The 16267-nt window shown below is 59.3% G+C and overlaps 3 protein-coding genes across 3 annotated transcripts; 2 read left to right on the top strand and 1 right to left on the bottom strand.

Annotated features, from left to right (window-relative positions):
• Positions 1-11508: 11508 nt before the first annotated feature.
• LOC126143511 (60S ribosomal protein L22-like) lies at positions 11509-12015 on the bottom strand. The gene has a single exon (XM_049915426.1). It carries the CDS (start codon positions 12013-12015, stop codon positions 11509-11511), a length of 507 nt encoding a protein of 168 aa, XP_049771383.1.
• A 399-nt stretch (positions 12016-12414) lies between these two features.
• On the top strand, positions 12415-13665 carry LOC126143512 (G2/mitotic-specific cyclin-B3-like). The gene is made up of 2 exons (XM_049915427.1): positions 12415-12761; positions 12804-13665. The coding sequence occupies exons 1-2, from the start codon at positions 12415-12417 to the stop codon at positions 13663-13665; spliced, it is 1209 nt and encodes a 402-aa protein (XP_049771384.1).
• Positions 13666-13692: 27 nt separating this feature from the next.
• On the top strand, positions 13693-14952 carry LOC126143513 (uncharacterized). Its single transcript, XM_049915428.1, has 2 exons — positions 13693-14090; positions 14172-14952. The coding sequence occupies exons 1-2, from the start codon at positions 13693-13695 to the stop codon at positions 14950-14952; spliced, it is 1179 nt and encodes a 392-aa protein (XP_049771385.1).
• The last annotated feature ends 1315 nt before the right edge of the window (positions 14953-16267 follow it).

Below are 16267 nucleotides of genomic sequence, written 5' to 3' on the forward strand. Positions count from 1 at the left end.
GGAGTGCAGCCTTCGCAAGGAGTGCAGCCGTCGCAAGGAGTGCAGCCTTCGCAAGGAGTGCAGCCTTCGCAAGGAGTGCAGACTTCGCAAGGATTGCAGCCTTCGCAAGGTGTGCAGCCTTCGCAAGGAGTGCAGCCTTCGCAAGGAGTGAGCCTTCGCAAGGAGTGCAGCCTTCGCAAGGAGTGCTGCCTTCGCAAGGAGTGCTGCCTCCGCAAGGAGTGCTGCCTTCGCAAGGAGTGCAGCCTTCGCAAGGAGTGCAGCCTTCGCAAGGAGTGCAGCCTTCGCAAGGAGTGCTGCCCTCGCATATAGTGCTGCCTTCGCATGGAGTGCTGCCTTCGCATGGATTGCTGCCTTTGCATGGAGTGCTGCCTTCGCATGGAGTGCTACCTTCGCATGGAGTGCTGCCTTTGCATGGAGTGCTGCCTTTGCATGGAGTGCTGCCTTCGCATGGAGTGCTGCCTTTGCATGGAGTGCTGCCTTCGCATGGAGTGCTGCCTTCGCAAGGAGTGCTGCCTTCGTAAGGAGTGCTGCATTCGCAAGGAGTGCTGCATTCACAAAGATTGCTTCCTTCGCAAGGAGTGTAGCCTTCGCAAGGTGTGCAGCCTTCGCAAGGAGTGCAGCCTTCGCACGGAGTGCATCCTTCGCAACGAGTGCTGCCTTCGCACGGAGTGCTGCCTTCGCACAGAGTGCAGCCTTCGCACGTAGTGCTTCCTTCGCAAGGAGTGCTTCTTTCGCAACGAGTGCTGCCTTCGCAAGGTGTGCAGCATCCGCAAGGACAGTAGCCTTCAAATGGGGTGCAGCATTCACACAGAATACAGCCTTTGCAAGGAGTGCAGCCTTCGAACAGAGTGAAGCATTTGCGAGGAGGGCAGCCTTCGCATGTAGTGCAGCCTTCGCATGGAGAGCAGCCTTCACATGGAGTGCAGCCTTCACATGGCGTGCAGCCTTCGCATGGAGTGCAGCCTTCGCATGGAGTGCAGCCTTCGCATGGAGTGCAGCCATCGCAAGGAGTGCAGCCTTCGCAAGGAGTGCAGCCTTCGCAAGGAGTGCAGCCTTCGCAAGGAGTGCAGCCTTCACAAGGAGTGCAGCCTTCGCAAGGAGTGCAGCCTTCGCAAGGAGTGCAGCCTTCGCAAGGAGTGCAGCCTTCGCAAAGAGTGCAGCCTTCGCAAGGAGTGCAGCCTTCGCAAGGAGTGCAGCCTTCGCAAGGAGTGCAGCCTTCGCACGGAGTGCAGCCTTCGCAAGGAGTGCAGCCTTCGCAAGGAGTGCAGCCTTCGCAAGGAGTAGAGCCTTCGCAAGGAGTGCAGCCTTCGCAAGTAGTGCAGCCTTCGCAAGGAGTGCAGCCCTCGCAAGGAGTACAGCCTTCGCAAGGAGTGCAGCCTTCGCAAGGTGTGCAGCCTTCGCAAGGAGTGCAGCCTTCGCAAGGAGTGCAGCCTTCGCAAGGAGTGCAGCCTTCGCAAGGAGTGCAGCCTTCGCAAGGAGTGCAGCCTTCGCAAGGAGTGCAGCCTTCGCAAGGAGTGCAGCCTTCGCAAGGAGTGCAGCCTTTGCAAGGAGTGCAGCCTTCGCAAGGAGTGCAGCCTTCGCAAAGAGTGCAGCCTTCACAAGGAGTGCAGCCTTCGCACGGAGTGCAGCCTTCGCAAGGAGTGCAGCCTTCGCAAGGAGTGCAGCCTTCGCAAGGAGTAGAGCCTTCGCAAGGAGTGCAGCCTTCGCAAGTAGTGCAGCCTTCGCAAGGAGTGCAGCCCTCGCTAGGAGTACAGCCTTCGCAAGGAGTGCAGCCTTCGCAAGGTGTGCAGCCTTCGCAAGGAGTGCAGCCTTCGCAAGGAGTGCAGCCTTCGCAAGGAGTGCAGCCTTCGCAAGGAGTGCAGCCTTCGCAAGGGGTGCAGCCTTCGCAAGGAGTGCAGCCTTCGCAAGGAGTGCAGCCTTCGTAAGGTGTGCAGCCTTCGCAAGGAGTGCAGCCTTCGCAAGGAGTGCAGCCTAAGCAAGGAGTGCACCCTTCGCAAGGAGTGCAGCCTTCGCAAGGAGTGCAGCCGTCGCAAGGAGTGCAGCCTTCGCAAGGAGTGCAGCCTTCGCAAGGAGTGCAGACTTCGCAAGGATTGCAGCCTTCGCAAGGTGTGCAGCCTTCGCAAGGAGTGCAGCCTTCGCAAGGAGTGCAGCCTTCGCAAGGAGTGCAGCCTTCGCAAGGAGTGCTGCCTTCGCAAGGAGTGCTGCCTCCGCAAGGAGTGCTGCCTCCGCAAGGAGTGCTGCCTTCGCAAGGAGTGCTGCCTTCGCAAGGATTGCAGCCTTCGCAAGGTGTGCAGCCTTCGCAAGCAGTGCAGCCTTCGCAAGGAGTGCAGCCTTCGCAAGGAGTGCAGCCTTCGCAAGGAGTGCAGACTTCGCAAGGATTGCAGCCTTCGCAAGGTGTGCAGCCTTCGCAAGGAGTGCTGCCTTCGCGCGGAGTGCTGCCTTCGCACAGAGTGCAGCCTTCGCACGTAGTGCTTCCTTCGCAAGGAGTGCTTCCTTCGCAAGGTGTGCTGCCTTCGCAAGGTGTGCTGCATTCCCAAGGACAGTAGACTTCGAATGGGGTGCAGCATTCACACAGAATACAGCCTTTGCAAGGAGTGCAGCCTTCGAACAGAGTGAAGCCTTTGCGAGGAGGGCAGCCTTCGCATGGAGTGCAGCCTTCGCATGGAGTGCAGCCTTCACATGGAGTGCAGCCTTCGCATGGAGTGCAGCCTTCGCATGGAGTGCAGCCTTCGCATGGAGTGCAGCCTTCGCATGGAGTGCAGCCTTCGCATGGAGTGCAGCCTTCGCAAGGAGTGCAGCCATCGCAAGGAGTGCAGCCTTTGCAAGGAGTGCAGCCTTTGCAAGGAGTGCAGCCTTCGCAAGGAGTACAGCCTTCGCAAGGAGTGCAGCCTTCGCAAGGAGTGCAGCCTTCGCAAGGAATGAGCCTTCGCAAGGAGTGCAGCCTTCGCAAGGTGTGCAGCCTTCGCAAGGAGTGCAGCCTTCGCAAGGAGTGCAGCATTCGCATGGAATGCAGCCTTCACACGGAATACAGCCTTTGCAAGGTGTGCTCCATTCGCAAGGACAGTAGCCTTCGAATGGGGTGCAGCATTCACACGGAATACTGCCTTTGCAAGGAGTGCAGCCTTCGAACAGAGTGAGGCCTTTGCGACGAGGGCAGCCTTCGCATGGAGTGCAGCCTTCGCATGGAGTGCAGCCTTCGCAAGGAGTGCAGCCTTCGCAAGGAGTGCAGCCTTCGCAAGGAGTGCAGCCTTCGCAAGGAGTGCAGCCTTCGCAAGGAGTGCAGCCTTCGCAAGGAGTGCAGCCTTCGCAAGGAGTGTAGCCTTCGCAAGGAGTGCAGCCTTCGCAAGGAGTGCAGCCTTCGCAAGGTGTGCAGCGTTCGCAAGGAGTGCAGCCTTCGCTAGGAGTGCAGCCTAAGCAAGGAGTGCAGCCTTCGCAAGGAGTGCAGCCTTCGCAAGGAGTGCAGCCTTCGCAAGGAGTGCTGCCTGCGCAAAGAGTGCTGCCTCCGCAAGGAGTGCTGCCTCCGCAAGGAGTGCTGCCTTCGCAAGGAGTGCTGCCTTCGCAAGGAGTGCTGCCTTCGCAAGGAGTGCTGCCTTCGCATGGAGTGCTGCCTTCGCATGGAGTGCTGCCTTCGCATGGAGTGCTGCCTTCGCATGGAGGGCTGCCTTCGCATGGAGTGCTGCCTTTGCATGGAGTGCTGCCTTTGCATGGAGTGCTGCCTTTGCATGGAGTGCTGCCTTTGCATGGAGTGCTGCCTTTGCATGGAGTGCTGCCTTCTCAAGGAGTGCTGCCTTCGCAAGGAGTGCTGCATTCGCAAGGAGTGCTGCATTCGCAAAGATTACTTCCTTCGCAAGGAGTAGTGCCTACGCAAGGAGTGCTGCTTTCGCAAGGGGTGCTGCCTTTGCACGGAGTGCTGCCTTCGCACGGAGTGCATCCTTCGCAAGGAGTGCTGCCTTCGCACGGAGTGCTGCCTTCGCACAGAGTGCAGACTTCGCACGTAGTGCTTCCTTCGCAAGGAGTGCTTCCTTCGCAAGGAGTGCTGCCTTCGCAAGGGTTGCTGCCTTCGCAAGGGTTGCTGCCTTGGCAAGGATTGCTGCCTTCGCATGCAGTGCAACCTTCACACGTTGTGCTGCCCTCGCACGGAGTGCTGCCTAAGCACAGACTGCTGGCGTCGCAGGGAGTGCTGCCTTCGCTAGGGGTGCTGTCTTCGCAGGGAGTGCTGCCTTCCCAATGGGAAGTGCCTTCGCAAGGAGTGCTGCCTTCGCAAGTAGTGCTGCCTTCGCACAGAGTGCTGCCTTCACAGGGAATGCTGCCTTCGTAAGAAGTGCTGCATTCACAAAGGGTGCAGCCTTTGCTGGGAGCGCTGCTTTCGCAATGAGTGGTGCCTTAGCAATGGGTGGTGCCTCCGCAAGGAGTGCAGCTTTCGCAAGGAGTGCAGCCTTAGCATGGAGTGCATCCTTCGCACGTAGAACTGCCTTTGCACGGAGTGCTGCCTTTGCAGGCAGTGCTGCCTTCGCAAGGAGAGCTCCCTTCGCAAGGAGTGCTGCCTTAGCAAGGAGTGCTGCCTTCGCAAAGAGAGCTGCCTTCGCAAAAAGTGCTGCCTTCGCAAGGAGTGCAGCCATCCCACGAAGTGCAGCCATCGCAAGGAGTGCAGCCATCGCAAGGAGTGCAGCCCTCGCAAGGAGTGCAGCCTTCGCAAGGAGTGCAGCCTTCGCAAGGAGTGAAGCCTTCGCAAGGTGTGCAGCCTTCGCAAGGAGTGCAGCCTTCGCAAGGAGTGCAGCCTTCGCAAGGCGTGCAGCCTTCGCAAGGAGTGCAGCCTTCGCAAGGAGTGCAGCCTTCGCAAGGAGTGCAGCATTCGCATGGAATGCAGCCTTCACACGGAATACAGCCTTTGCAAGGTGTGCTGCATTCGCAAGGACAGTAGCCTTCGAATGGGGTGCAGCATTCACACGGAATATAGCCTTTGCAAGGAGTGCAGCCTTCGAACAGGGTGAAGCCTTTGCGAGGAGGGCAGCCTTCGCATGGAGTGCAGCCTTCGCATGGAGTGCAGCCTTCGCATGGGGTGCAGCCTTCGCATGGAGAGCAGCCTTCGCAAGGTGTGCAGCCTTCGCAAGGAGTTCAGCCTTCGCAAGGAGTGCAACCTTCGCAAGGAGTGCAGCCTTCGCAATGAGTGCAGCCTTCGCAATGAGTGCAGCCTTCGCAAGGAGTGCAGCCTTCGCAAGGAGTGCAGCCTTCGGAAGGAGTGCAGCCTTCACAAGGAGTGCAGCCTTCGCAAGGAGAGCTGCCTTCGCAAGGAGTGCAGCCTTCGCAAGGAGTGCAGCCTTCGCAAGGAGTGCAGCCTTCGCAAGGAGTGCAGCCTTCGCAAGGAGTGCAGTCTTCGCAAAGAGTGCAGCCTTCGCAAGGAGTAGAGCCTTCGCAAGGAGTGCAGCCTTCGCAAGTAGTGCAGCCTTCGCAAGGAGTGCAGCCTTCACAACGAGTACAGCCTTCGCAAGGAGTGCAGCCTTCGCAAGGAGTGCAGCCTTCGCAAGGAGTGCAGCCTTCGCAAGGAGTGCAGCCTTCGCAAGGAGTGCAGTTTTCGCAAGGAGTGCAGCCTTCGCAAGGAGTGCAGCCTTCGCAAGGGGTGCAGCCTTCGCAAGGGGTGCAGCCTTCGCAAGGAGGGCAGTCTTCGCAAGGAGTGCAGCCTTTGCATGGAGTGCAGCCTTCGCAAGGAGTGTAGCCTTCGCAAGGTGTGCAGCCTTCGCAAGGAGTGCAGCCTTCGCAAGGAGTGCAGCCTTCGCAAGGAGTGCAGCCTTCGCAAGGAGTGCAGCCTTCGCAAGGAGTGCAGCCTTCGCAAGGAGTGCAGCCTTCACAAGGAATGCAGCCTTCGCAAGGAGTGCAGCCTTCGCAAGGAGTGCATCCTTCGCAAGGAGTGCAGCCTTCGCAAGGAGAGCAGCCTTCGCAAGGAGTGCAGCCTTCGCAAGGAGTGCAGCCTTCGCAAGGAGTGCAGCCTTCGCAAGGAGTGCAGCCTTCGCAAGGAGTGCAGCCTTCGCAAGGAGTGCAGCCTTCGCAAGGTGTGCAGCGTTCGCAAGGAGTGCAGCCTTCGCAAGGAGTGCAGCCTAAGCAAGGAGTGCAGCCTTCGCAAGGAGTGCAGCCGTCGCAAGGAGTGCAACCTTCGCAAGGAGTGCAGCCTTCGCAAGGAGTGCAGCCTTCGCAAGGAGTGCAGCCTTCGCAATTATTGCAGCCTTCGCAAGGTGTGCAGCCTTGGCAAGGAGTGCAGCCTTCGCAAGGAGTTCAGCCTTCGCATGGAGTGCAGCCTTCGAACAGAGTGAAGCCTTTGCGAGGAGGGCAGCCTACGCATGGAGTGCAGCCTTCGCATGGAGAGCAGCCTTCGCATGGAGTGCAGCCTTCGCATGGCGTGCAGCCTTCGCATGGAGTGCAGCCTTCGCATGGAGTGCAGCCTTCGCATGGAGTGCAGCCTTCGCAAGGAGTGCAGCCTTCGCAAGGAGTGCAGCCTTCGCAAGGAGTGCAGCCTTCGCAAGGAGTGCAGCCTTCGCAAGGAGTGCAACCTTCGCAAGGAGTGCAGCCTCCGCAAGGAGTGCAGCCTTCGCAAGGAGTGCAGCCTTCGCAAAGAGTGCAGCCTTCGCAAGGAGTGCAGCCTTCGCTCGGAGTGCAGCCTTCGCAAGGAGTTCAGCCTTTGCAAGGAATGCAGCCTTCGCAAGGACTGCAGCCTTCGCAAGGAGTGGAGCCTTCGCAAGGAGTGCAGCCTTCGCAAGTAGTGCAGCCTTCGCAAGGAGTGCAGCCCTCGCAAGGAGTACAGCCTTCGCAAGGAGTGCAGCCTTCGCAAGGTGTGCAGCCTTCGCAAGGAGTGCAGCCTTCGCAAGGGGTGCAGCCTTCGCAAGGAGTGCAGCCTTCGCAAGGAGTGCAGCCTTCGCAAGGAGTGCAGCCTTCGCAAGGAGTGCAGCCTTCGCAAGGAGTGCAGCCTTCGCAAGGTGTGCAGCCTTCGCAAGGAGTGCAGCCTTCGCAAGGAGTGCAGCCTTCGCAAGGAGTGCAGCCTTCGCAAGGAGTAGAGCCTTCGCAAGGAGTGCAGCCTTCGCAAGTAGTGCAGCCTTCGCAAGGAGTGCAGCCCTCGCAAGGAGTACAGCCTTCGCAAGGAGTGCAGCCTTCACAAGGTGTGCAGCCTTCGCAAGGAGTGCAGCCTTCGCAAGGAGTGCAGCCTTCGCAAGGAGTGCAGCCTTCGCAAGGAGTGCAGCCTTCGCAAGGAGTGCAGCCTTCGCAAGGAGTGCAGCCTTCGCAAGGAGTGCAGCCTTCGTAAGGTGTGCAGCGTTCGCAAGGAGTGCAGCCTTCGCAAGGAGTGCAGCCTAAGCAAGGAGTGCACCCTTCGCAAGGAGTGCAGCCTTCGCAAGGAGTGCAGCCGTCGCAAGGAGTGCAGCCTTCGCAAGGAGTGCAGCCTTCGCAAGGAGTGCAGACTTCGCAAGGATTGCAGCCTTCGCAAGGTGTGCAGCCTTCGCAAGGAGTGCAGCCTTCGCAAGGAGTGAGCCTTCGCAAGGAGTGCAGCCTTCGCAAGGAGTGCTGCCTTCGCAAGGAGTGCTGCCTCCGCAAGGAGTGCTGCCTTCGCAAGGAGTGCAGCCTTCGCAAGGAGTGCAGCCTTCGCAAGGAGTGCAGCCTTCGCAAGGAGTGCTGCCTTCGCATATAGTGCTGCCTTCGCATGGAGTGCTGCCTTCGCATGGATTGCTGCCTTTGCATGGAGTGCTGCCTTCGCATGGAGTGCTACCTTCGCATGGAGTGCTGCCTTTGCATGGAGTGCTGCCTTTGCATGGAGTGCTGCCTTCGCATGGAGTGCTGCCTTTGCATGGAGTGCTGCCTTCGCATGGAGTGCTGCCTTCGCAAGGAGTGCTGCCTTCGTAAGGAGTGCTGCATTCGCAAGGAGTGCTGCATTCACAAAGATTGCTTCCTTCGCAAGGAGTGTAGCCTTCGCAAGGTGTGCAGCCTTCGCAAGGAGTGCAGCCTTCGCACGGAGTGCATCCTTCGCAACGAGTGCTGCCTTCGCACGGAGTGCTGCCTTCGCACAGAGTGCAGCCTTCGCACATAGTGCTTCCTTCGCAAGGAGTGCTTCTTTCGCAACGAGTGCTGCCTTCGCAAGGTGTGCAGCATCCGCAAGGACAGTAGCCTTCAAATGGGGTGCAGCATTCACACAGAATATAGCCTTTGCAAGGAGTGCAGCCTTCGAACAGAGTGAAGCCTTTGCGAGGAGGGCAGCCTTCGCATGTAGTGCAGCCTTCGCATGGAGAGCAGCCTTCACATGGAGTGCAGCCTTCACATGGCGTGCAGCCTTCGCATGGAGTGCAGCCTTCGCATGGAGTGCAGCCTTCGCATGGAGTGCAGCCTTCGCAAGGAGTGCAGCCTTCGCAAGGAGTGCAGCCTTCGCAAGGAGTGCAGCCTTCGCAAAGAGTGCAGCCTTCACAAGGAGTGCAGCCTTCGCAAGGAGTGCAGCCTTCGCAAGGAGTGCAGCCTTCGCAAGGAGTGCAGCCTTCGCAAAGAGTGCAGCCTTCGCAAGGAGTGCAGCCTTCGCAAGGAGTGCAGCCTTCGCAAGGAGTGCAGCCTTCGCACGGAGTGCAGCCTTCGCAAGGAGTGCAGACTTCGCAAGGAGTGCAGCCTTCGCAAGGAGTAGAGCCTTCGCAAGGAGTGCAGCCTTCGCAAGTAGTGCAGCCTTCGCAAGGAGTGCAGCCCTCGCAAGGAGTACAGCCTTCGCAAGGAGTGCAGCCTTCGCAAGGTGTGCAGCCTTCGCAAGGAGTGCAGCCTTCGCAAGGAGTGCAGCCTTCGCAAGGAGTGCAGCCTTCGCAAGGAGTGCAGCCTTCGCAAGGAGTGCAGCCTTCGCAAGGAGTGCAGCCTTCGCAAGGAGTGCAGCCTTCGCAAGGAGTGCAGCCTTTGCAAGGAGTGCAGCCTTCGCAAGGAGTGCAGCCTTCGCAAAGAGTGCAGCCTTCGCAAGGAGTGCAGCCTTCGCACGGAGTGCAGCCTTCGCAAGGAGTGCAGCCTTCGCAAGGAGTGCAGCCTTCGCAAGGAGTGCAGCCTTCGCAAGGAGTAGAGCCTTCGCAAGGAGTGCAGCCTTCGCAAGTAGTGCAGCCTTCGCAAGGAGTGCAGCCCTCGCTAGGAGTACAGCCTTCGCAAGGAGTGCAGCCTTCGCAAGGTGTGCAGCCTTCGCAAGGAGTGCAGCCTTCGCAAGGAGTGCAGCCTTCGCAAGGAGTGCAGCCTTCGCAAGGAGTGCAGCCTTCGCAAGGGGTGCAGCCTTCGCAAGGAGTGCAGCCTTCGCAAGGAGTGCAGCCTTCGTAAGGTGTGCAGCCTTTGCAAGGAGTGCAGCCTTCGCAAGGAGTGCAGCCTAAGCAAGGAGTGCACCCTTCGCAAGGAGTGCAGCCTTCGCAAGGAGTGCAGCCGTCGCAAGGAGTGCAGCCTTCGCAAGGAGTGCAGCCTTCGCAAGGAGTGCAGACTTCGCAAGGATTGCAGCCTTCGCAAGGTGTGCAGCCTTCGCAAGGAGTGCAGCCTTCGCAAGGAGTGCAGCCTTCGCAAGGAGTGCAGCCTTCGCAAGGAGTGCTGCCTTCGCAAGGAGTGCTGCCTCCGCAAGGAGTGCTGCCTCCGCAAGGAGTGCTGCCTTCGCAAGGAGTGCTGCCTTCGCAAGGATTGCAGCCTTCGCAAGGTGTGCAGCCTTCGCAAGGAGTGCAGCCTTCGCAAGGAGTGCAGCCTTCGCAAGGAGTGCAGACTTCGCAAGGATTGCTGCCTTCGCAAGGTGTGCAGCCTTCGCAAGGAGTGCTGCCTTCGCGCGGAGTGCTGCCTTCGCACAGAGTGCAGCCTTCGCACGTAGTGCTTCCTTCGCAAGGAGTGCTTCCTTCGCAAGGTGTGCTGCCTTCGCAAGGTGTGCTGCATTCCCAAGGACAGTAGACTTCGAATGGGGTGCAGCATTCACACAGAATACAGCCTTTGCAAGGAGTGCAGCCTTCGAACAGAGTGAAGCCTTTGCGAGGAGGGCAGCCTTCGCATGGAGTGCAGCCTTCGCATGGAGTGCAGCCTTCACATGGAGTGCAGCCTTCGCATGGAGTGCAGCCTTCGCATGGAGTGCAGCCTTCGCATGGAGTGCAGCCTTCGCATGGAGTGCAGCCTTCGCATGGAGTGCAGCCTTCGCAAGGAGTGCAGCCTTCGCAAGGAGTGCAGCCTTTGCAAGGAGTGCAGCCTTTGCAAGGAGTGCAGCCTTCGCAAGGAGTGCAGCCTTCGCAAGGAGTGCAGCCTTCGCAAGGAGTGCAGCCTTCGCAAGGAATGAGCCTTCGCAAGGAGTGCAGCCTTCGCAAGGTGTGCAGCCTTCGCAAGGAGTGCAGCCTTCGCAAGGAGTGCAGCATTCGCATGGAATGCAGCCTTCACACGGAATACAGCCTTTGCAAGGTGTGCTCCATTCACAAGGACAGTAGCCTTCGAATGGGGTGCAGCATTCACACGGAATACTGCCTTTGCAAGGAGTGCAGCCTTCGAACAGAGTGAGGCCTTTGCGACAAGGGCAGCCTTCGCATGGAGTGCAGCCTTCGCATGGAGTGCAGCCTTCGCAAGGAGTGCAGCCTTCGCAAGGAGTGCAGCCTTCGCAAGGAGTGCAGCCTTCGCAAGGAGTGCAGCCTTCGCAAGGAGTGCAGCCTTCGCAAGGAGTGCAGCCTTCGCAAGGAGTGTAGCCTTCGCAAGGAGTGCAGCCTTCGCAAGGAGTGCAGCCTTCGCAAGGTGTGCAGCGTTCGCAAGGTGTGCAGCCTTCGCTAGGAGTGCAGCCTAAGCAAGGAGTGCAGCCTTCGCAAGGAGTGCAGCCTTCGCAAGGAGTGCAGCCTTCGCAAGGAGTGCTGCCTGCGCAAAGAGTGCTGCCTCCGCAAGGAGTGCTGCCTCCGCAAGGAGTGCTGCCTTCGCAAGGAGTGCTGCCTTCGCAAGGAGTGCTGCCTTCGCAAGGAGTGCTGCCTTCGCATGGAGTGCTGCCTTCGCATGGAGTGCTGCCTTCGCATGGAGTGCTGCCTTCGCATGGAGGGCTGCCTTCGCATGGAGTGCTGCCTTTGCATGGAGTGCTGCCTTTGCATGGAGTGCTGCCTTTGCATGGAGTGCTGCCTTTGCATGGAGTGCTGCCTTTGCATGGAGTGCTGCCTTCTCAAGGAGTGCTGCCTTCGCAAGGAGTGCTGCATTCGCAAGGAGTGCTGCATTCGCAAAGATTACTTCCTTCGCAAGGAGTAGTGCCTACGCAAGGAGTGCTGCTTTCGCAAGGGGTGCTGCCTTTGCACGGAGTGCTGCCTTCGCACGGAGTGCATCCTTCGCAAGGAGTGCTGCCTTCGCACGGAGTGCTGCCTTCGCACAGAGTGCAGACTTCGCACGTAGTGCTTCCTTCGCAAGGAGTGCTTCCTTCGCAAGGAGTGCTGCCTTCGCAAGGGTTGCTGCCTTCGCAAGGGTTGCTGCCTTGGCAAGGATTGCTGCCTTCGCATGCAGTGCAACCTTCACACGTTGTGCTGCCCTCGCACGGAGTGCTGCCTAAGCACAGACTGCTGGCGTCGCAGGGAGTGCTGCCTTCGCTAGGGGTGCTGTCTTCGCAGGGAGTGCTGCCTTCCCAATGGGAACAGCCTTCGCAAGGAGTGCTGCCTTCGCAAGTAGTGCTGCCTTCGCACAGAGTGCTGCCTTCACAGGGAATGCTGCCTTCGTAAGAAGTGCTGCATTCACAAAGGGTGCAGCCTTTGCTGGGAGCGCTGCTTTCGCAATGAGTGCTGCCTTAGCAATGGGTGGTGCCTCCGCAAGGAGTGCAGCTTTCGCAAGGAGTGCAGCCTTAGCATGGAGTGCATCCTTCGCACGTAGAACTGCCTTTGCACGGAGTGCTGCCTTTGCAGGCAGTGCTGCCTTCGCAAGGAGTGCTCCCTTCGCAAGGAGTGCTGCCTTAGCAAGGAGTGCTGCCTTCGCAAAGAGTGCTGCCTTCGCAAAAAGTGCTGCCTTCGCAAGGAGTGCAGCCATCCCACGAAGTGCAGCCATCGCAAGGAGTGCAGCCATCGCAAGGAGTGCAGCCCTCGCAAGGAGTGCAGCCTTCGCAAGGAGTGCAGCCTTCGCAAGGAGTGAAGCCTTCGCAAGGTGTGCAGCCTTCGCAAGGAGTGCAGCCTTCGCAAGGAGTGCAGCCTTCGCAAGGCGTGCAGCCTTCGCAAGGAGTGCAGCCTGCGCAAGGAGTGCAGCCTTCGCAAGGAGTGCAGCATTCGCATGGAATGCAGCCTTCACACGGAATACAGCCTTTGCAAGGTGTGCTGCATTCGCAAGGACAGTAGCCTTCGAATGGGGTGCAGCATTCACACGGAATATAGCCTTTGCAAGGAGTGCAGCCTTCGAACAGGGTGAAGCCTTTGCGAGGAGGGCAGCCTTCGCATGGAGTGCAGCCTTCGCATGGAGTGCAGCCTTCGCATGGGGTGCAGCCTTCGCATGGAGAGCAGCCTTCGCAAGGAGTGCAGCCTTCGCAAGGAGTTCAGCCTTCGCAAGGAGTGCAACCTTCGCAAGGAGTGCAGCCTTCGCTATGAGTGCAGCCTTCGCAATGAGTGCAGCCTTCGCAAGGAGTGCAGCCTTCGCAAGGAGTGCAGCCTTCGGAAGGAGTGCAGCCTTCGCAAGGAGTGCAGCCTTCGCAAGGAGAGCAGCCTTCGCAAGGAGTGCAGCCTTCGCAAGGAGTGCAGCCTTCGCAAGGAGTGCAGCCTTCGCAAGGAGTGCAGCCTTCGCAACGAGTGCAGTCTTCGCAAAGAGTGCAGCCTTCGCAAGGAGTAGAGCCTTCGCAAGGAGTGCAGCCTTCGCAAGTAGTGCAGGATTCGCAAGGAGTGCAGCCTTCACAACGAGTACAGCCTTCGCAAGGAGTGCAGCCTTCGCAAGGAGTGCAGCCTTCGCAAGGAGTGCAGCCTTCGCAAGGAGTGCAGCCTTCGCAAGGAGTGCAGTTTTCGCAAGGAGTGCAGCCTTCGCAAGGAGTGCAGCCTTCGCAAGGGGTGCAGCCTTCGCAAGGGGTGCAGCCTTCGCAAGGAGGGCAGTCTTCGCAAGGAGTGCAGCCTTTGCATGGAGTGCAGCCTTCGCAAGGAGTGTAGCCTTCGCAAGGTGTGCAGCCTTCGCAAGGAGTGCAGCCTTCGCAAGGAGTGCAGCCTTCGCAAGGAGTGCAGCCTTCGCAAGGAGTGCAGCCTTCGCAAGGAGTGCAGCCTTCGCAAGGAGTGCAGTCTTCACAAGGAATGCAGCCTTTGCAAGGAGTGCAGCCTTCGCAAGGAGTGCATCCTTCGCAAGGAGTGCAGCCTTCGCAAGGAGAGCAGCCTTCGCAAGGAGTGCAGCCTTCGCAAGGAGTGCAGCCTTCGCAAGGAGTGCAGCCTTCGCAAGGAGTGCAGCCTTCGCAAGGAGTGCAGCCTTCGCAAGGAGTGCAGCCTTCGCAAGGTGTGCAGCGTTCGCAAGGAGTGCAGCCTTCGCAAGGAGTGCAGCCTAAGCAAGGAGTGCAGCCTTCGCAAGGAGTGCAGCCGTCGCAAGGAGTGCAACCTTCGCAAGGAGTGCAGCCTTCGCAAGGAGTGCAGCCTTCGCAAGGAGTGCAGCCTTCGCAATTATTGCAGCCTTCGCAAGGTGTGCAGCCTTGGCAAGGAGTGCAGCCTTCGCAAGGAGTTCAGCCTTCGCATGGAGTGCAGCCTTCGAACAGAGTGAAGCCTTTGCGAGGAGGGCAGCCTTCGCATGGAGTGCAGCCTTCGCATGGAGAGCAGCCTTCGCATGGAGTGCAGCCTTCGCATGGCGTGCAGCCTTCGCATGGAGTGCAGCCTTCGCATGGAGTGCAGCCTTCGCATGGAGTGCAGCCTTCGCAAGGAGTGCAGCCTTCGCAAGGAGTGCAGCCTTCGCAAGGAGTGCAGCCTTCGCAAGGAGTGCAGCCTTCGCAAGGAGTGCAACCTTCGCAAGGAGTGCAGCCTCCGCAAGGAGTGCAGCCTTCGCAAAGAGTGCAGCCTTCGCAAGGAGTGCAGCCTTCGCTCGGAGTGCAGCCTTCGCAAGGAGTTCAGCCTTCGCAAGGAATGCAGCCTTCGCAAGGACTGCAGCCTTCGCAAGGAGTGGAGCCTTCGCAAGGAGTGCAGCCTTCGCAAGTAGTGCAGCCTTCGCAAGGAGTGCAGCCCTCGCAAGGAGTACAGCCTTCACAAGGAGTGCAGCCTTCGCAAGGTGTGCAGCCTTCGCAAGGAGTGCAGCCTTCGCAAGGGGTGCAGCCTTCGCAAGGAGTGCAGCCTTCGCAAGGAGTGCAGCCTTCGCAAGGAGTGCAGCCTTCGCAAGGAGTGCAGCCTTCGCAAGGAGTGCAGCCTTCGCAAGGTGTGCAGCCTTCGCAAGGAGTGCAGCCTTCGCAAGGAGTGCAGCCTAAGCAAGGAGTGCATCCTTCGCAAGGAGTGCTGCCTTCGCAAGGATTGCTGCCTTCGCAAGGAGTGCTGCCTCCGCAAGGAGTGCTGCCTCCGCAAGGAGTGCTGCCTTCGCAAGGAGTGCTGCCTTCGCAAGGAGTGCTGCCTTCGCATGGAGTGCTGCCTTCGCATGGAGTGCTGCCTTCGCATGGAGTGCTGCCTTCGCATGGAGTGCATCCTTCGCAAGGAGTGCTGCCTTCGCATGGAGTGCTGCCTTTGCATGGAGTGCTGCCTTTGCATGGTGTGCTGCCTTTTCATGGAGTGCTGCCTTCACATGGAGTGCTGCCTTCGCAAGGAGTGCTACCTTCGCAAGGAGTGCTGCATTCGCAAGGAGTGCTGCATTCGCAAAGATTACTTCCTTCGCAAGTGCCTACGCAAGGAGTGCTGCTTTCGCAAGGGGTGCTGCCTTTGCACGGAGTGCTGCCTTCACATGGAGTGCATCCTTCGCAAGGAGTGCTGCCTTCGCACGGAGTGCTGCCTTCGCACAGAGTGCATCATTCGCAAGGAGTGCTGCCTTCGCACGGAGTGCTGCCTTCGCACAGAGTGCAGCCTTCGCACGTAGTGCTTCCTTCGCAAGGAGTGCTTCCTTCGCAAGGAGTGCTGCCTTCGCAAGGGTTGCTGCCTTCGCAAGGGTTACTGCCTTGGCAAGGATTGCTGCCTTCGCATGCAGTGCAGCCTTCACACGTTGTGCTGCCTTCGCACGGAGTGCTGCCTAAGCACAGACTGCTGGCGTCGCAGGGAGTGCTGCCTTCGCTAGGGGTGCTGTCTTCGCAGGGAGTGCTGCCTTCCCAATGGGAGGTGCCTTCGCAAGGAATGCTGCCTTCGCAAGTAGTGATGCCTTCGCACAGAGTGCTGCCTTCACAGGGAATGCTGCCTTCGTAAGAAGTGCTGCCTTCACAAAGGGTGCAGCCTTTGCTAGGAGCGCTGCTTTCGCAAGGAGTGCTGCCTTAGCAATGGGTGGTGCCTCCGCAAGGAGTGCAGCTTTCGCAAGGAGTGCAGCCTTAGCATGGAGTGCATCCTTCGCACGTAGCACTGCCTTCGCACGGAGTGCTGCCTTTGCAGGCAGTGCTGCCTTCGCAAGGAGTGCGCCCTTCGCAAGGAGTGCTGCCTTAGCAAGGAGTGCTGCCTTCGCAAAGAGTGCTGCCTTCGCAAGGAGTGCTGCCTTCGCAAGGAGTGCAGCCATCCCACGAAGTGCAGCCATCGCAAGGAGTGCAGCCTTCGCATGGAGTGCAGCCTTCGCATGGGGTGCAGCCTTCGCATGGAGAGCAGCCTTCGCAAGGAGTGCAGCCCTCGCAAGGAGTTCAGCCTTCGCAAGGAGTGCAGCCTTCGCAAGGAGTGCAGCCTTCGCAATGAGTGCAGCCTTCGCAAGGAGTGCAGCCTTCGCAAGGAGTGCAGCCTTCGCAAGGAGTGCAGCCTTCGCAAGGAGTGCAGCCTTCGCAAGGAGTGCAGCCTTCGCAAGGAGAGCAGCCTTCGCAAGGAGTGCAGCCTTCGCAAGGAGTGCAGCCTTCGCAAGGAATGCAGCCTTTGCAAGGAGTGCAGCCTTCGCAAGGAGTAGAGCCTTCGCAAGGAGTGCAGCCTTCGCAAGTAGTGCAGCCTTCGCAAGGAGTGCAGCCCTCGCAAGGAGTACAGCCTTCGCAAGGAGTGCAGCCTTCGCAAGGAGTGCAGCCTTCGCAAGGAGTGCAGCCTTCGCAAGGAGTGCAGCCTTCGCAAGGAGTGCAGCCTTCGCAAGGAGTGCAGCCTTCGCAAGGAGTGCAGCCTTCGCACGGAGTGCAGCCTTCGCACGGAGTGCAGCCGTCGCACGGAGTGCAGCCTTCGCACGGAGTGCAGCCTTCGCACGGAGTGCAGCCTTCGCAAGGAGTGCAGCCTTCGCAAGGGGT

This window comes from Schistocerca cancellata, unplaced genomic scaffold (assembly GCF_023864275.1).
Source record: "Schistocerca cancellata isolate TAMUIC-IGC-003103 unplaced genomic scaffold, iqSchCanc2.1 HiC_scaffold_814, whole genome shotgun sequence".
Classification (NCBI taxonomy): Eukaryota; Metazoa; Arthropoda; class Insecta; order Orthoptera; family Acrididae; genus Schistocerca; species Schistocerca cancellata.